Genomic DNA, 20,509 nt, shown 5'->3' with positions numbered 1-20,509 from the left:
TCACAGTATGTGGGCAATTATTGTTTACCTCAAACACTCTTTAATCACAATCTTTGGGGCCTGGGAGTGTGATAAAGCACAGAAGCTTCAGGGTTCTTAAATCTAAGCCCCAAAAGGGCACTTTCCAAGGGCACATCTGCACATTGCTTCTCAATTAAGTCAAGCAAACTTTCCACAGCTTACATCAAACTTTAAACATACTTAAAGGCAACCAGAGAATAAAGAAATTACATGCAGTATGTTATGTATTTACCAACAGACAATTGAATGGGGCAAATGTTTTCCCTCTCAAGATTCAGTTCTTGGTCTACACACAGAATGCTTGCTGAGAGCAGATGAAATTCATTCAACCGAGGAAAGGGAGTTTGAGCAGCAACTAGCCTTGGGAATCAAATTGAGAACCTAGCTGACAGTCAGGCGCTCAATTACTTAAACTCCAGGGTCATATTTGAAAGGTGTGATGCACAACAGACACTTTGTTTCTTTTTGAAATTACAATTTCCGATTGTACACATCAGTTTCAGGCACAGACTTCTGGTTAAACCACTAAGGCTGCTGTGTGCTCAGTTCATGCTCAGGGTAAATTTCTAACTTAGCCCAGTGGTAGGCCGCTGAATCAGAATGAAGGATGGGTTCAAGCCCCAGTCCAAAGTCTGAATGAGTTATCTGAGCTCAGACAACAATGTAACATTGATGAAGTGCTACATAGTCATAGATGCCTCTTTTTGAAATAGATATGCAAGTGAATGTAATAGATCCCATGGCACAATTCAAACAAAAGCAGGGAAGTTTATTGGAATCTAAGCAAACATTTCTCCCTCAGCCATCAACACCAAAAGTAGATTAACTCGCCATTTGTGTACTTTGTCATGCAAAACCTGCCTACATAAGACCAAAGGTTACTACAATGGAAAAGTGCTCTGAAATTCTTTGGGAAATCCTGGTGTTGTGAAAGATGCTATCAGACTCCATATTCTTCTGATAAAAAATCTTACCTAATGACAAAACAGTCCACCTTGTTCCTTGGGAGGTTAAAAGGTAGTCAGCCACTTTCCACCCCAGGAACTGTAATATGCCTTCAGATTGGTTTCATTATTGAAGATCGCAATTACTCAGAGCACTTCAGGAGGAATTAATTGAAAAACTCAAAAATGTTGTACAAGACCGCATTCAGTTCCAGCCCATCACCTTGATTATATTGTTCAATTGGGAAAAAGTTCAATATAAACATTTGGTAAATCTGTCTCCTATCGTTTCTGGTTTTAGATTTAAACTAGCATGTAGGATACTGTATTGTTGTGCTTGCAGCACTGGACCAGAAACCCAAGGTCATGAGTTCCAAACTAATATGCAGTTCAATGAATTTTGTAACATACAGATTAGCACCAGGAAAGTTTATCATTATAACTATCGGATTGCCGTAACTCTTATCTCAGACTAGTCAAACAATAGTCTAAAATAGCTGTACGTCAACATCCTGGGTTGCTTCAGCACCAGACCTGGGTATGCCTGTCCAATTTGTGAGATGGATCTCCCAGAGGCTCATGGTGGAGAGTGAAGGTGAGGAGATAGTGGGAAAACAAGATAAAGGAAACCTGAAGATGACCATCAATTCTCACTCCGACCATCAATGTACAAATTAATATTCCTTCGCATCAAACACTACTTGGAGAAAGCACTGAGGGAAGCAAGGGCACAGAATGTAGGGGACTGTATTGTTTATCTCTTCCAAATAACATATATTGCTTACCTTCGCAGAATCCTCAGTCTCCACCTTGGTCAGCAACTTCCCATTTACACTGAAGACACAAAATTGGCCCTTTTCATAGTAAATAACGCAGTGTCCTTCAGTGGACAACTGGATTAATCGAGGGTGCAAACAGTTTTCAGGGCTCTCAAGAGCTTTCAGAAGGTCTCCATTCATTGTATGGATTAAGCATGGACCCTCTATCAATCATGAAAAGAAAAAAAGCAATTTCAATGACATTTTTGTGAGCAGATAATAAAGCCTTATTCATAATTTCTTCAGTCTAGAGTGTGCAAATTAACCACCATGTTTTTTCCAAGATTCCACTGGTATCACACATTGTTATTTTCTATTCCAATCCGAGCAAAGTCCCTTAAGTATTGTCGTTTCAAAAATAATACATTTCATTCCCATTCATTTACTTTTGGAAACCAATGATAACTGCTCAAGTTTTGAAATTTAGCTCCTTGTAACGTTACGTAGAAAATATAATTGTAAATACTTCATGCCGGATAGTTGCACAGGTTGAATCTCCAAGCTGGACCCAATGATCATTCTTTAAGACACAATGACAGTTTTGGAAGTGCCACATAAGACTGGCTGCTATGGAAACAATTAATTAGGAGTTTTGTTTGGATCAGACATCTGGTAATTCTTTTATAGCAAAATATTTTAAAGCCTTTGGGAAAAGGTAATAAAACTTTTCTGGAGCAAATCAGCACTAGGTAGAGTTCATTAAAAAAAAGGTCTCTGTTCTCACAGGAAATCACAGGCAGTATAGGGATTTGGCATATGCAGGAGTGTGAGCTGGGCCATTTCAACCAAATAACTATTCTTTTATTTTTTTTACACAATGACATAAAACAGGACCGAAATTACTTAAGTCGATCGTGTTAACTGACATCCCAGTTTTACCTACTTTGACATTCTACCAACTTGTTATCCAAATGCTCCTTTTCCTTTACAAAATCTTATTTTTGTTTTTTTTAAATGTACGGCACACCGTGGCAAAATGCAGCCAGGTGATCAGCTCCCACAACTCCACTAATTTGTGCTATTGACAACCATCTAAGGCATCCACAGGGAACCTGTCCTCCAATCTTTGCTCCATGTCTGGATAACCTACATAGAATCTGTAGACACAGCCCAACTTATCTATCCCAGTATTTAAAACCCACTTGAATTAACTCCATCTCCTACAACATCTCCATGTTGTAGAACATTTTACACTCTTATCATTTTCTGTGGAAAAAAACTCATCCTAAATTCTTTATATGCTCTGTTAGTGGCTATCGTATATTTATGCCCATTGCTCTGGGCTCAGATAGCAATATTTGTACTTATAAATGTAGTTAACATTGAGGGGTGTGATAGCAGTCTTCAGGAGAAGTACAAAAATACATTATCAAAGAATAATAAAGAAATAGTTGGGTGGCACGGTGATGCAGTGGTTAGCACTGCTGCCTATGGCGCTGAGGATCCGGGTTCAATCCCGGCCCCAGGTCACTGTCACTGAAGTTTTCACATTCTCCCAGTGTCTGCGTGGGTTTTGCCCCCACAACCCAAAGATGTGCAGGTTAGGTGGATTGGCCACACTAAATGCCCCTTAATTGAAAAAAAATAATTGGGTACTGTAAATTTATTTTTTTAATGTAGTAAAGTATTCTACAGACACATCAAGACAGGGTGACAAAGGGGTGCACAAGATAAACTCACAGGCAATGAGAGCAGAATAACAGAAATGCAAAATAGGTACTTTTCCCCTGCATTTATCAAGGATAATAACAAAGAAGGAAATGAAATTAGAAGAAATATGTAAAAAAATACTTTGAGTGGATAAAAGCCTGGTCTTTATACAAGAAGCTTGGTAGATTAAGCAGATGCATTATTACATATGTCTACATAAAACTTCATCAGTAAAGGGAATGGTACCAGAAAACTGCCAGACAGACAGTTAATGTTATACCTACATTGAAAAAGGGAGATAGGCCAATTAGCTGAACCACAATGGTGCCATACTCTCTGAAAGTTGTTATTGGACAAGTAATAATCCAAAAACGGCAAGTAACCAAGGAGGGTGAGGTAATTAATATCAGCAGAAAAATGGATTTGGAGAAACTTAAGGGACAGAAACCTGACAAATCACCAGGACCTAATGGCCTACATCCTTGGGTACTAAAAGCGACAGCTGCAGAGGTATGGATGTGATAGTTATAATTTGCCCAAATTCCCTACACTCTAGAATGGCCCCAGCAGATTGAAAGTCAGCAAATGTAACCATTTGCCGAGTCTGCAGAGCTACTGGTCTTCTGATTGGGCCACAGGCTGTCGCCATCTTTAACTGGACAGTGGTCTCAATGGCTGTTTCTTAATTAGTCTCCACCAGTAAAGAGTACCGCAGTCTCACTTTCCACTTGTGCGGGCTTGAGACCTACTTTTGCTCCAGGCTGCATAACCTCTAATCTTAAGTAAAATTCAGTCCTCTGTAATTCTATACAACATAGACTGATGAAGTAGAAGACTCACAACAGATGAAATTTAATGCAGTGAAGTGTAAAGTGATGCATTTTTGGGGCAAGACTAAGAAAAGGCAATAAAACTTAGCGATACAATTTTAAAGGGGTTGCAGGGACAAAGAAATCCGGGGTTCAAAAACGCACATCTTTGAAGATGATAGGTGAAGTCAATCGGGATGCTAAGAAAGCATGCAAGAAAATAGAGTATAAAAAACAGAATTACGCTGAAGCTTTGTAAACCACCAGGTAAGTCTCAATTGGAGCATTGCGATGAATTCTGGACACCCTAAGTTAGAAAGGATGTCAGAAAATCCTTGGAGATGGTGAAGAGGAGATTTACTAGAAGAAGGGTCGGTGCTGGGTCCCCTATTGTTTGTCATTTATATAAATGACATAGATGACTATATGGGTGGGTAGGATCAGTAAATTTGAGGATGACACAAAGATTGGCCGGGTGGTTGACAGTGAGGTTGAGTGAGTTACAAGAAGATATAGACAAGATGGTCAAATGGGCAGAAAAGGGGTTTTATGAAGGGTATGTCATGCTTGACAAACTTGCTTGAGTTCTTTGAGGATGTAACCAGCAATGTGGATAATGGGGAACCTGAGAATGTGGTATATCAAGACTACCAGAAGGTGTCTGATAATGTGCCGTATAAAAGGCTGATCCAGAAGGTGAAACCGCAGTGGATTGGGCGTAGAGTACTAGATTGGATTGAGAATTGGCTGACTGACAGAAAGCAGAGGGTCAGGATAATTGGGTCCTACTCTGGCTGGCGAACTGTGACCAGCGGGGTGCTGGGGGTAAGCCCTCGGATCTCAACTATTTACAATTTATATAAATGATCTGCAAGCAGGAACAGAGCATAACATAGCAAAATTTTCAGATGATACGAAAATAGGTGGGAAAGCAGGCAGTGAAGAGGAGATAACGATTTTACAGACGGAAATAGATAGGCTAGGAGATTAGGCCAAAGTTTGGCAGATGGAGTTTAATGTAGATAAGTGTGAGGTTATCAATTTTGGCCGAAAAAATAGAAAGGCAAATTATCATCGAATTGGAAAGCAGATTCAAGATGCACCTGTGCAGAGGGATCTGGGTGTCTTTGTCCATCGCAGAAAGTCGATATGCAGGTACAGCAAGTAATTAAAAAGGCAAATGGAATGTTAACATTTATTGCAAAATGACTGGCGTATAAAAGTAGTGTTGTTGCAATTGTATAGGTGTAGGTGAGACCACATCTGGAATATGGTGTCCAGTTTTGGTCTCCTTATTTGAGGAAGGATGTGGTGGCAGTGGAGGCAGTTCAGAGGAGGTTCACCAGATTGATTCTGGGGATGAAAGGGTTGATATACGAGGAGAGATTAAACAGTTTGGGCTTATGCTTGCTGGAGTTTAAAAGGATGAGAGCGGATCTAATCGAGGTGTATAAAATATTAAATGGGATTGATAAAGTAAACGTAGACCAAATGTTCCCTCTTGTGACCTCTAGAATGAGAGGTCACGAATATAGGTTGTGAGGAGGAACTACTTCTCGCAGAGGGTGGTGAATTTGTGGGACTCATTGCCCCATAGTGCGGTAGAATCGGAGTAATTAAATGGTTTCAAGAAGGAGCTAGATATATTTCTGATAAAAAACGGGTTAAAGGGATATGAGCAACAGGTGGATAGGTGAATTTGAGACCAGGAAGAGATAAGACCATAAGAGCCATGATCTGATTGAAAGGTAGAGCAGGCTCGAAGGGATGAATTGCCTACTTCTGCTCTTGTGATGGAATTTAATACTGAAAAGTATGAGGTGATGCATTTTGGAAGGAGTAACGTGACAAGGAAGTATTCAATGAATGGTTTGGCTTTGGCGCGTTTGTCCATAGATCTCTGAAGGCAGGAGGGCAGGTTAATAGGGTGGTGAAAAATATATTGGGCACTTGTCTTTATCAATCGAGGCATAGATTACAAAAGCAGGGAGGTCATGTTGGAGTTGGATGGAACTTTGGTGAGGCCACAGCTGGAGTAGTGTGTGTAATTCTGGTTGCCACATTATAGGAAGGATGCGATTGCACTGGGGGAGGGGTGCAGAGGCAATTCACCAGGATCTTGCCTCGGATGGAACATTTAAGTTAAGAGAGGTTGGATAGGCTTGGGTTGTTTTCGCTGGAGCAGAAAAGATTGAGGGTGACCTGGCACTTCATAACATTCAAGGCTATGGGCGAAGGGCTGGAAAATGGGATTAGGTAGGCAGGTCAGGTGTTTTTAGTGCATTGCAGCAGATTCGATGGGCCGAAGGGTCTCTTCTGTGCTGCATTATTCTGTGATTCTGATTCTGTGATACCAGGAATGAATAACTTGAGTTATATGGAGAGATCAGAGAGACTGGGATTCTTCTTTTGGCAAAGGAAATTAAGGGGAGATTTAAATGTTGTTGGGTTTTTAGCACATTCTCCCCATGTCTGCATGGGTTTCACCCCCACAACCCAAAGATGTGCAAGTTAGGTAGATTGGCCATGCTAAGTTGCCCCTTAATTGGAGAAAACATAATTGGGTACTCTAAATTTATAAAAATAAATCATTTTTGTAGGGTTTTAATAGTGTAGATGGGGAGAAACTGTTTAACAGGCAGGAGTGTTGATTACCTGAAGGTAATTGGCAAAAAAGAACAGGGGGTGAAATGAAGCAACATTTTTAATGTGTTATGATGATTGCGAATGCACGACGTTAATACAATAGTAACCTTCAAAAGAGATTTGGATATATATTTTAAAATAAATTTAGAGTACCCAATTTTTTTTTCCAATTAAGAGGCAATTTAGTGTGGCCAATCCACCTAGCCTGCACATCTCTTGAGTTGTGGGGTGAGACCCACGCAAACTCCACACGGACAGTGACCCAGGGCCGGGATCGATCCCGGGTCCTCAGCATGTGAGGCAGCAGTACTGCGCCACTGTGCCACCTAGAGATTTGGATATATATATTTGAAATGGAAACCACAAGGCCATGGGAAAGAGCAAGGGGGAGAAACGGATAGAGCTTACAAAGAGCTGGCCTCCTTCTGTTCTGTAAGACAACTCACCCACAAGTGAAACATGGATATCGTCTCTTCATAATTTTGAAGCTATTAGTATTTTTTTCTTATTTCTTTTCCAAAGAAAACAGCCTCAAAATGCTTATTCATTCCTGGGAGTTACATTGCCTCAATTCTTGCAAAATCTTTTCTCCAGTTTCTCCAGTGCACCAACATAATGTTATAATATGCAGACTAGAATTAAATACAGTTACTCAAGTGTGGTCAAACCAACCAAGTTTCCATATTACTTAATACATTTTCATATCCTAGTCGTCTAAAAATGAACTCCAATTTTTTGTTTGTGCTCTTCATAATCTGATGAATTTGAGTCACTACTTTTCATTGACACTTGGTCCCTCCCTGCAACTGCATGAGCTAGCTACAAATGTAAGGGTAATAACCACGTCAGGTGTGTACATGTTACACTTACTTTTACGGTGAATTCATAAGAGCAATCAACCACTTTGCTGAAGTGGATTTATTTAATATGTATGTTAATTTGAGAATGCAAACATAATGTGATATTTTCCTAACTATACATAGGCAATAATAGTATATTGTCATTATAGTGACAGTATATTGAAGTTCTGTATCTTTAAAAGAACAAAAGCAATGGAAACCAAGTATAAAACCTGACAAACTGTGGTACTAGACTAATTACTGCCTCAAACATATTTTTCCCTCCGGTTTAGATTTTTGTTGCTTCCTCACCCTCTTCAAATAATACTATTCTCAGATCTCAGCTAATTACATTTAATGTTGGCACCTGGGAATTGGATAGGTGTTCTTGGGTGGCTCATGCATCAATTTTCCCTCCAGCCTCTTTTCAAATTTCTTTTTGGTGACCCCTCCAGCCATAAATGAAACCATTAACTTGCCATGTGGGAGACTCTGGGCATGAACCACCATTATGACACAAATTTATGGCACTCTATTGCTCACTGGACCATTAAATTTCAATGATAAAGTCCACAACCTGATGATTCAGTGCATTTTTAATGTTGTTCCAAGCTTAAGAGTCTTCAGTGATGTTTTGATCTTACTGAGGCCACTAACATCGAGAACCAGCAAGTACACAGAAGACACTTAAGAAATAATTTGTTTATGCAATTGGCAAAGGCCTGGCCTATACATATATATATATATATATATATATATTTGATTAGAGATAGTCAACACGGTTTTGTGAAGGGTAGGTCGTGCCTCACAAACCTTATTGAGTTCTTTGAGAAGGTGACCAAACAGGTGGATGAGGGTAAAGCAGTTGATGTGGTGAACATGGATTTCAGTAAAGCGTTTGATAAGGTTCCCCACGGTAGGCTACTACAGAAAATACGGAGGCATGGGATTCAGGGTGATTTAGCAGTTTGGATCAGAAATTGGCTAGCTGGAAGAAGACAAAGGATGGTAGTTGATGGGAAATGTTCAGACTGGAGTCCAGTTACTAGTGGTATACCACAAGGATCTGTTTTGGGGCCACTGCTGTTTGTCATTTTTATAAATGACCTGGAGGATGGTATAGAAGGATGGGCGAGTAAATTTGCAGATGACACTAAAGTCGGTGGAGTTGTGGACAGTGCTGAAGGATGTTACAAATTACAGAGGGACATAGATAAGCTGCAGCGCTGCGCTGAGAGGTGGCAAATGGAGTTTAATGCAGAAAAGTGTGAGGTGATTCAATTTGGAAGGAATAACAGGAAGACAGAGTACTGGGCTAATGGTAAGATTCTTGGCAGTGTGGATGAGCAGAGAGATCTCGGTGTCCATGTACATAGATCCCTGAAAGTTGCCACCCAGGTTGAGAGGGTTGTTAAGAAGGCGTACGGTGTGTTAGCGTTTATTGGTAGAGGGATTGAGTTTCGGACCATGAGGTCATGTTGCAGCTGTACAAAACTCTGGTGCGGCCGCATTTGGAGTATTGCGTGCAATTCTGGTCACCGCATTATAGGAAGGATGTGGAAGCATTGGAAAGGGTGCAGAGGAGATTTACCAGAATGTTGCCTGGTATGGAGGGAAGATCTTATGAGGAAAGGCTGAGGGACTTGAGGCTGTTTTCGTTAGAGAGAAGAAGGTTAAGAGGTGACTTAATTGAGGCATACAAGATGATCAGAGGATTGGATAGGGTGGACAGTGAGAGCATTTTTCCTCGGATGGTGATGTCTAGCACGAGGGAACATAGCTTTAAATTGAGGGGAGATAGATATCGGACAGATGTCAGACGTAGGTTCTTTACTCAGAGGTAGGTTCTTTACTCAGAGTAGTAAGGGCATGGAATGCCCTGCCTGCAACAATAGTGGACTCGCCAACACTAAGGGCAGTCAAATGGTCATTGGATAGACATATGGACGATAAGGGAATAGTGTAGATGGGCTTTGGAGTGGTTTCACAGGTCGGCGCAACATCGAGGGCAAAAGGGCCTGTACTGCGCTGTAATGTTCTATGTTCTATACATAGGTTATCTTTCCAAAGTTGGGCCATAATGTGTGATAAAACAGACATGTCTTAAGCAGGTGAGGTTCTGTTGCATATCTCCTGTGCTAACCTTCATGGTATTTTCTCATAGCTTTCCTCTTACATTCATGTTTTTCCTTCTCATTTTTATTATGACAACCATTGTTTCCTACCATCTTACCTTGCCATGGGCTACTCCCTAAACAATCCTGGCAAAAATGAGGAAACTGCATTAAAATGGGAAACAGGGGTTAGGGGCGGCATTGTGACACAATGGTTAGCACGGCTGCCTCACAGCACCAGAGACCCGGTTTCAATTACGGCCTTGGGTGACTGTCTGTGTGCAGTTTGCATATTCTCCCAGAGTCTACGTGGGTTTTCTCCGGGTGATCCAGTTTCCTCCCACAGTCCAAAGATGCAGGTTAGGTGAATTGACCATGCTAACATTGTCCGTTAAGTGTCCAGGAATGTGCAGGTTAGGTGGAGTGATGGGGATAAGGCAGGAGAGTGGACCTAGTCAGGGTCCTCTTTCAGAGGGTTGGTGCAGACTCGATGGGCCAAATTACCTCCTTCCGCACTGTAGGGATTCTTTGACTTCTAGCGGTTATTAAAAAGTACAAAGATCTCTTGTTCTCTACTCCTTAAATTACACATTTAATTTTGTAATAAAATATTAAATTTCAATACTCAACATCTTCTACCTGTACCTACCTTTTGAACCACTGATAACTAGACCAAGTTCTGCACATATTGCAGCACAGCTAATCTCACAATCATGGCCTGTCAGGATAGCCCGAGGAGCAGCGTATTCAGCTGAAAAACAAGACAAACAATGGTTTAATTCAATAAAAAGGGCACTGAATACAGAAGCAAATAATAAAGTATGGTCAGGCACCAGTAAACATTTGACATAGCAGCACAGAGAAGTTTATTTCATTTTTTATATTTATAATCTTTATTGTCGCAAGTAAGCTTACATTAACACTGCAATGAAGTTAGTGTGAAAAGCCCCTAAATGATGCCTTTACAACAATATAGTCTGATGATAAAGTCTGCTTTCAGCATTTTCTACTTTTTATTTAAGTGGCTGCAGCCAAATTTCTGGAACCATAACAAGGCAAAAAGTGTACTCACATTAATACAACATATTAAACATTTCATGCCCTTTCCAGTTTGTTATTTCACTTGCAATTAGACTTTAAATTCTCTTTTCACCGATGAGCTATTGTCATGTTGCTCACTGAACCTATATCTAGTTAATCCAATTGAAATAAAAACACTCAAACAATGAGTAGTTGAGAAAAGGGAGAAAAGGTAACTTGCTGAAAGTTCAATTGACTGCTACTGACTACACTCGCATTTGAATGTACTTTATGGCCCACATCTGTGTACTGCTGTGTTAGAATCAGTTGTACTGTATAATTCAATGTTAATTTATATACCATCAAAAAGGGACAATAATAAATTAGAAATGAAAAATCTCTATCAAGAAACTTAGCTTTTTCATTGTATCCCTGCTGTTAAGTCCTACTATTATCTTAGTCAGTCTACTTCCTCAGCATGCAGCTCTCCATTGCTAGTGTACTATTATGGAACAGCTAACCCCTCAGCTCAAGCAGATGTGAGCAGATTGGTGGTTGTGAGTATTGTAACTTACTTAAAGTGATTGTGTGAATTAAAAACTTGTCTAACAGAGAAATGCACTAATAATGGAGTTGTTCTAGATGAACAATGCAGCCAGCCAGTAATTAAATAATAGCTGCGATTATGTTGGTTTTATGAGGTGCTAGGACTGTTGACGCCTGATTCACAGGTCTTGCACAGCCATCAACCAACAAAAATTAAACTTGCTGGTTTCAATAAGGCTGAGATTTTCTATTTTTACTTATGTTTCAGACTGTCTGCCTTGGAAAACCTTTCGAGGGCAGCCCTAGCATCCACATAAAAGCAATTGTGAACCCAAGCAAAAATTATAATTCTGGCCCAAGAATTATTTGAACTGTGCAATTTGGTTATTTAATAATGGTAGTACAGTTTGGCCAAAATTATCACCGAATAGTTAAGAGAGCCTAACACTAAATGCAAAACTGGTTACAGCTTTTGCGTTTCAGTCGGAAAGGGATGCAATGTATGATTTCACTGAAATCTTTGGCACATTGTTTCAAGAGGTATGTCAAGGAAGAGTGCTAAAGTAAACGATCAAATCTAAGTTTATTAGTACAATCCTTAACTTTGTATAAATTGCATGTATTTTCTCACTGCTGCTGGTACACAGTTTATCTAGTTGTAATCAGGAAAAAACACATTACACACTGTATATTTAACAGTGTCAGAAGCTGTTAGTCCTGTGTAAAAACAGGATTATTTTGACATTTCAGTTCTAGCATGTGTACAAGTTCATCTGCATGTGAGTGCAACATATTTTAATGATCTTCCACACGGTCCATTAGGCATCACTTAAATGTCCACTAACACAACTCTTTTTTATTTATACAGTGTATTGTAATCTCAGATTTTTTTAAATTTTGAAATCAAATTAGAAACTTCCAAATGTTGGATGTTCAGCACGGTAGCACCGTGGTTAGCACTGTTGCTTCACAGCTCCAGGGTCCCAGATTCGATTCCCGGCTTGGGTCACTGTCTATGCGGAGTCTGCACGTTCTCCCCGCGTCTGCATGGGTTTCTTCCGGGCGCTCCGGTTTCCTCCCACAGTCCAAAGATGTGCGGGTTAGGCTGATTGGCCACAATAAATTGCCCTTGGTGTCCAAAAAAGGTTAGGTGGGGTTACTGGGTTTTGGGAATAGGGTGGAGGTGTGGGCTAAAGTAGGCTGCTCTTTCCAGGGGTCGGTGCAGACTCGATGGGCCGAATGGTCTCCTTCTGCATGGTAAATTCTATGATTCCATGATAATGATTGGGATGAGCAGCCACTGATTGAGTTTGAGCCACAAAAGTTAAATTGTTGTTTTATCACAAGTTTGCTTGTCAAGGAATCACTATTTGAAAGTACAGCCTGTGGAGGTTGGGTAATGCAAATTGCTGTGATTATTCAATTCCCGAATTACCCCGTCGTTCTTCATTCTGCAGGCACCATAACTTGGATCATATTACAGATCATAGCTGAAAACAACAGACCTGCCAGCTAAAGTCTGCTCCACAGAAATCTGGGAGATACTAATCTTTCAACTCACCACAGCAATTCTGTTATAACAAACAAAAAATAATAAAATAAAAACATGTGACATGCTAAAATCTCACCAAAAACACTTGGGCTAACAACAACAGAAATACCCCAAAATTAGTCATCAACACTGATGGACACATTCTAATCATTACCCAGGCCAATGCTGCCGCTAGGTTAGTTTGCTTTTAATGGAATTTGCCAACCTTGATCTCGTCAAAAGACGCAAATATAATAAACCAAATTACTGCAGATGCTGGAATCTGAAACCAAAGAGAAAATGTTGGAAAATCTCAGCAGGTCTGGCAGCATCTGTAGGGAGGGAAAAAAGCTAACGTTTCGAGTCCAGATGACCCTTTGTCAAAGCTAAAGGGTCATCTGGACTCAAAACATTAGCTCTTTTCTCTCCCTACAGATGCTGCCAGACCTGCTGAGATTTCTCCAGCATTTTCTCTTTGGACGTAAATATGATGTCTTATCCAGATCAGCTCAATCAGCTCGCAACGAATGTGAATAAGCAGTCCTGGTGGTGACTTTTACAGGACTGATCCGCAGATCAAAATAATTAATTCCTGTTTAAATGAACAACTTAAAACAAATCTCCCAGCCATTAATCATCAAATTCACTTAATTTGAGATAATACTGATGTGATCAGTACATTTTAAAACAAGAGGATGTGTAGGTGCCAGTTAAAAAAATATTTTCAAATAGCTTTCCAATACCATTTCTGTCTATACATTGAACAATATAAAAGCTAATAAATGGAAATAATTAAAATTATTTTACAAGAAAAATAAAATAGCATGGATTAAGTACACTGAAGCTGATGCCACAATTTTGTCATCTGCTTACATTATGAACAATGCAGCTTGTAGAATAAAATATAAATGCAGAAGTGTTGTTATCTGAACACCTCGTGCTATAATCTCTTATATCAATCCTTTTAATTTCAATGAGCACATATAAACATAATGGCAGAGTATTGTTTAAATGGTGATAGATTGGGAAATGTTGATTGTCAGAGGGATCTGGGTGTCCTTGTACACCACTCACTGAAAGCAAGCGTACAAGTGCAGCAAGCAGTTAGGAAGGCAAATAGTATGTTGTCCTTCATTGCAAGAGTACTTATTTACAGGAGCAAGGATTTCTTACTGCAGCAGGCTTTGGTGTGCATAACTTTGGTCTCCTAGCCTAAGAAAAGATGTGGAGGAAATGAAGCAAGGATTCACCAAAATGATTCCTGGGATGGCAGGGTTATTATACGAGGAGCGATTGGGTCGACGAGGCCTGTATTCACTGGAATTTAGAAGAATGAGAGGGGATTCCACTCAAATATATGACATTTTGATGTGACTGTATAGGCTAGATGAGGGATGATGTTTTCCCCTGCTGGGGGTGGGGGATTCTAGAACAAGGGGTCACAGTCTGAGGCTAGGGTTAGATTATTTAGGACTGAGGTGAGGAGAAATGTCTTCACTCAGAATTAAAATGTAAACAGATAGATTTCTAGATACTGATGGTGTCAAGGAGTTTGGGCAGAGAACGGGAGTATGGCATTGAGATGAAAGATCAACCTCATCATATTGAATGGAGGAGTTGGCTTGAGGGGCCAATTGGCCTACCCCTGCTCCACAACTCTAAGAATATTCAATATAGTATTTACAATTCTAGCAAAACTGGAAATGGCTCCTTGAATTGCTTCAAATGTCCATGGGTGAGATTTCACGGGAGGCACGGTGGCAGATTGGTTAGCACTGCTGCCTCACAGTGCCAGGGACCCAGGTTGAATTCCAGCCTGGTGAATGTCTGTGTGGAGTTTGCATGTTCCCAGGTCTGTGTGGGTTTCCTCCGGGTGCTCCGTTTTCCTCCCACAGTCCAAAGATGTGCAGGTTAGGTGAATTGGCTGTGCTAAAAAAACAGAATTTGCCCCTTAGTGTCCAGGGATGTGCAGGTTAAGGATGATTATTGGGTTACAGGAATAGGGTGGGGTAGTGGGCCTGGATGGGTGCTCTTGCTAAGGTCGGCATAGACTCGATGGGCCAAATGGTCTCCTTCTGCACTATAGGACTTTTATGGTGCTATGGTTCTAACTCATTCAAAAGCCATTCATTTGCATGGATTGCACAAATTGGGTCTGATATCTCTATTAATAGATATGCACGAGTGATATAACAGCTTTGGTAGTGTTTGCACGAATCCCGTTCATGTGAGAAATAAGGGAGATAAAGGCTTAAATTTTTTTTAGTTTTTTTTCAAATTTAAAGTATCCAATTCATTTTTTTTTCCAATTAAGGGGCAATTATAGCGTGGCCAATCCACCTACCCTGTATGTCTTTTTGGGTTGTGGGGGTGAGACCCACACAGGCACAGGCAGAATGTGCAAACTCCGCATGGAGAGTGACCCGGGGCCAGGATCAAACACGGGTCCTTGGTGCCATGAGTCAGCTGTGCTAACCACTGTGCCACCGTGCTGCCCAAAGGCCTAAATTTGTATTGTGCTAGCAAGAGTGAATGGATTACCATTAGCATCAAAATCAGAAAATCTGAACCTAGAATCTTTGCTGTCAGGTAATAATGAAATTTAGCACAGAAAGAGGCCATTTAGTCTGACTTGCCTGTTGGTTGGGTCTCCGAAAAAACTACGTAGAATGTCATTCTCCAAACTGTTCACATTTTGGTTTTTTTGCACTAACCATTAATTTGTTATTACATCAGTCAAGTAACAGCTACATTATGAAGCAATGACAATTTATTGAACAATGCATTTTGATCTGTTATGTCAAAGTGTTAGGTTTCAATTAAGGTTCAGCGGTAGTCTCACTCCAGAGACTTGAGATAATCTAGGTTTACACTTCATGCAGCACAAAGGGAGAGCTGGTGGATGTACCATTTTATGGATGAGATGTTAAACTGAGGCCCCATCTAACCTCTCAGGTGGACATAAAAGATTCCAAAGCACTACTTAAAGAACTGAAGAGTCTCTAGTGCCTTGGCTAAAATTTATTCCATGGCCATCAGATCTGGTCATCTCAATGCAGTTTGTAAGAGCTATATTACTAGTAATTAGATGGCAAAAGTACGTAATTGGCTGTAAAGCACTTTCGGTGTCCTGAGACTGTGAAATGCACAATATAAATTCAAGTTCTTTCTTCCTTCTCTGACATTATTTGCTTAGAAATCAAGAGCCCCGTTATAATGTCAATTAGTAATAAATAATTTGCAGCTAATATGACATATATGGCCTGTAAATGACTAGCATGTAACAATTTAGGGAGGCACGGTAACACAGTGGTGAGCACAGTTGCTTCACAGCGCCAGGGTCCCAGGTTTGATCCCCACTTTGGTCAGTGTCTGTGCGGAGTCTGCACGTTCTCCCCGTCTCTGCGCGGGTTTGCTCCGGGTGCTCGGGTTTCCTCCCACAAGTCCCGAAAGATGTGCTTGTTAGGTGAATTGGATATTCTGAATTCCTCCTCAGTGTACTCGAACAGGCGCCGGAATGTGCTGACTAGGGGCTTTTTGCGGTCACTTCATTGCAATGTTAATGTAAGCCTACTTGTGACAATAATAAAGATTTTTTTGAAATTATGCATGGGAGGGCAAGGTAAAAATACTTAAAACAATACATTTCAGATCTCAAGATTATTTTACTATTATTAGGACCTAAACAGCTTGGAATAATTTGATTTTAGCAAACTAGAACCATAGCCTATATCTTTTTGGTGCCCAAAATGTACTTGATTCCTTTCACCTCGAATAGCCTAGACTTATGGCCACTTTATATTGTAGCATTGCCTCTGATGGGAGCAATAACTTACGCAACATTACTGTATAAGTAAAAGAGGTGAAATAACCACTTCAAGAGGAGAAGTCCCTGTTTACAAAGTAATGTTCCTGAACGCCACGACAGGCAGCAATACCAGTAGCACCAGCATTGTTGCCACAATCTCTCCTTGCCAAGAGCTTAGCCTGCCCATGTAGGTTGTGTGCTCAGCCTGACCATGTAGGTCAGCAATGCAGTTACCGATTTGGCATTTTCCCACTCATCGAAACAACTCGGTGGGCAAAAATTAATTCATAATCAATATTCAGTTTGTATAGTTTCTGTCAGTACTATGGACTCTGGCTTGCAATCTAAACAGGCTGGCATCCACAGCACCAGGAATTCTCATATTAGGGTTATTTTTACTTGTAATTAAGAGGTATTCTAACTTTTATCTGGTTATTTTAAAAAAACATGTTTTTTTTGTTCTGGGTATTAAAAATCAAAGTTTAAAAGAATGAGATTACAGTTTGCACAGAAAAGCAAAGTCTTGAATTAATATGCTTGAGAAAAGAATTCAGAACTGCAGCCAGGCAGTCCATATGAGACATAAAAATTAGACTGAAACTTTGGCTCTCTTCCCAAATTCAGCAACTTTAATGTGAAGACATATGATAAAAACCTTTCCTTGCTTTGATATATCCTGCTCCTGCTCTGACTTTTATGAGTTGAAAAAATGCACAACAAGCAACTACCAGGAAATGGGGACAAAATTTCTGTCTTCACGAACTTTGGTGGGAAAAAATACACAGCAGCTTTTCCCGCTTGATAGCCAGGTTAACTAGTAAAGACAAGGAATTTTATCTCCCAATCTTTGCTCCCATTACACAAAAGCTTGGGTGTACGCTCCACAGGAAACACCCTGCAGTGTGTCAGTTATCCTTCAATGTAACAGAAACCAGTTAAAGAAATGACAGAAAAGCTACAACTGCTCACTTCCTCCCTCCCTAATGACACAAATGCTCAATGTGCTTACTTTGGCACAAAAACTTTAATGGGGCAAAGTTCATTTTGTAGTTTAATGCAACAGCATGAAACACAAGCCTATATAGATTTTACGAATCCATAAAAACCTACCACTTTGTTTTCAAACCTGGGGAAATATAGCAACGGTAGAAATTAAGTACAATGAGAAGTTGAGGAATATCAATCCCAGGATGGCCAACAGCTCTCAATTGGACCACGAGACAGAAGACCACCTGCAGTGAGAGCGAATAGTTAAAGGAAAGATAGGCTAATTTATTCCACTTAAACGCATACTTTAGCACAGCTGAGCATGGAGCTATACCGCAGCAAATGGCAGCAAAAATCCATACCATCTTGCTGTCTCAGCTGACAAAATGTGTGTGCTTAGTAACCCGCTACAATTGGAGAAAATGCAAGGATGGAGGAGAAAAGATTATGAGCTAAATATTATTCAGGATACGTACAAATTTAAAAAAAGGTCAAGTATAACAAAAAGCTATTTTTTCTCCTGAAATTGACGTGCGCAGCTTTAACATGTCTTACTTCCAGTGTTTGTGGATAACAAAATAAATAATTTTACAGGTTTTAAAAAATAAAGCACAGATTTAGATGTGATATCACAATCACTTTATGTACAATTTAACACAGTACAAGACTCAAATGAATCTGTCGCTCACAGCAATGGTTCCTAGATTTTTAGTGTTAATCGCAGCATTCTAAATTTATGGGTTTTAGCCTAAGGGTGAAACGTGTAGTCAATTGTCCCATTAACCAAAAAGATAAATAAAATTGATGAATTGTTCTTTTGCTTAACTGGTGTGCACATGGTACATATTAAGGCTGTACACAGCTAACATCTGAACACAATCCATTTTAATAATCCTGCTAGCAAACTTAGTAGAGGGATGGGATGTGGTAAACTGCAGAGAAACAACTTCTGTCTGCCTGTATTGCACATACGTATTAAAATCTATACTCTAATTATATTCCCTTTAATTACTAAACCATGAGTGTTCCTTCTATAAATGTTGTTTCTTTCCTTTAAGGTACTGCCTGAGTAATCTTCTGCTTAGTGGGCATAGGCCAAATTCAACACTCAAGATGCTAATACAACAATGCTGCAGATATAACAATCACAGCTAGGAGATTGAAACAGTGTCTGCAGTTTTGCAGAAGACAGAAGACAGAGAGTATGATTATTTTGAAATGAAGACAGTTAACAAGAAAAATAATTTTGGCTTTCATATGTATTTTTAAAAAGCCTTATCCAGCTGTATGCAGTTTAAAGGACTTGGGAAATTTAACCATCCCATTGTAGATGTACAATTAAATAGAAAACTAAAGAAAGTATAAATACATGCAGATGGAGTGCAAACATGATGCTTCCTAATTTAATTAAATCGCCACTTGACCAATTCCCCTGATGTGTAATAACAAATAGCTCCATGAGATGGCCCCTCTCATTTGAGTACTTTAACAAACTTTAGTAATTAATTGGTAACTAGCTGGATAATCGCATAGAGGAGTGAAATCTTTCATTCAGGGTTTATAGAAGATAGAGGGGATGGAGGGGGGGGGGGGGGAGGGAGAGGGGATGGAGGGGGGGGGGGGGGGAGGGAGAGGGGATGGAGGGGGGGGAGGGAGAGGGGATGGAGGGGGGGGAGGGAGAGGGGATGGAGGGGGGGGAGGGAGAGGGGATGGGGGGGGGGGGGAGGGAGAGGGGATGGGGGGGGGAGAGAGAGGGGATGGGGGGGGGGAGAGAGAGGGGATGGGGGGGGGAGAGAGAGGGGATGGGGGGGGGAGAGAGAGGGGATGGGGGGGGGAGAGAGAGGGGATGGGGGGGGAGAGAGAGGGGATGGGGGGGGAGAGAGAGGGGATGGGGGGGGAGAGAGAGGGGATGGGGGGGAGAGAGAGGGGATGGGGGGGGAGAGAGAGGGGATGGGGGGGGAGAGAGAGGGGATGGGGCGGGGGAGAGAGAGGGGATGGGGCGGGGGAGAGAGAGGGGATGGGGCGGGGGAGAGAGAGGGGATGGGGCGGGGGAGAGAGAGGGGATGGGGCGGGGGAGAGAGAGGGGATGGGGCGGGGGAGAGAGAGGGGATGGGGCGGGGGAGAGAGAGGGGATGGGGCGGGGGAGAGAGAGGGGATGGGGGGGGAGAGAGAGGGGATGGGGGGGGGGAGAGAGAGGGGATGGGGGGGGAGAGAGAGGGGATGGGGGGGGAGAGAGGGGGGAGAGAGAGGGGATGGGGGGGGAGAGAGAGGGGATGGGGGGGGAGAGAGAGGGGATGGGGGGGGGAGAGAGAGGGGATGGGGGGGGGAGAGAGAGGGGATGGGGGGGGAGAGAGAGGGGATGGGGCGGGGGAGAGAGAGGGGATGGGGCGGGGGAGAGAGAGGGGATGGGGCGGGGGAGAGAGAGGGGATGGGGCGGGGGAGAGAGAGGGGATGGGGCGGGGGAGAGAGAGGGGATGGGGCGGGGAGAGAGAGGGGATGGGGCGGGGGAGAGAGAGGGGATGGGGGGGGGGGAGAGAGAGGGGATTGGGGGGGGGGAGAGAGAGGGGATGGGGCGGGGGAGAGAGAGGGGATGGGGGGGGGAGAGAGAGGGGATTGGGGGGGGGAGAGAGAGGGGATTGGGGGGGGGGAGAGAGAGGGGATGGGGGGGGGGGAGAGAGAGGGGATGGGGGGGGGAGAGAGAGGGGATGGGGGGGGGAGAGAGAGGGGATGGGGGGGGGAGAGAGAGGGGATGGGGGGGGGAGAGAGAGGGGATGGG

At 41.9% G+C, this 20,509-nt stretch overlaps 1 protein-coding gene across 2 annotated transcripts in view; it reads right to left on the bottom strand.

Moving 5' to 3' along the window:
• Positions 1 to 20,509, bottom strand: part of LOC140408621 (lipopolysaccharide-responsive and beige-like anchor protein) — a 1,704,725-nt gene that overhangs the window by 12,500 nt on the left and 1,671,716 nt on the right. For both annotated transcript variants that reach the window (XM_072496077.1, XM_072496078.1), the window contains exons 53-54: positions 10,491 to 10,592; positions 1,751 to 1,947 (exon numbers count right to left, since the gene is read on the bottom strand). In XM_072496077.1, coding sequence (XP_072352178.1) covers positions 1,751 to 1,947; positions 10,491 to 10,592 — 299 coding nt within the window. The remainder of the gene's footprint in view (positions 1 to 1,750; positions 1,948 to 10,490; positions 10,593 to 20,509) is intronic.

The sequence above is a fragment of the Scyliorhinus torazame genome, chromosome 3 (assembly GCF_047496885.1).
Source record: "Scyliorhinus torazame isolate Kashiwa2021f chromosome 3, sScyTor2.1, whole genome shotgun sequence".
Lineage (NCBI taxonomy): Eukaryota > Metazoa > Chordata > Chondrichthyes > Carcharhiniformes > Scyliorhinidae > Scyliorhinus > Scyliorhinus torazame.
The sequence above is the reverse complement of the archived record's forward strand: the minus strand, read 5'-3'. Positions and strand labels throughout refer to the sequence as shown.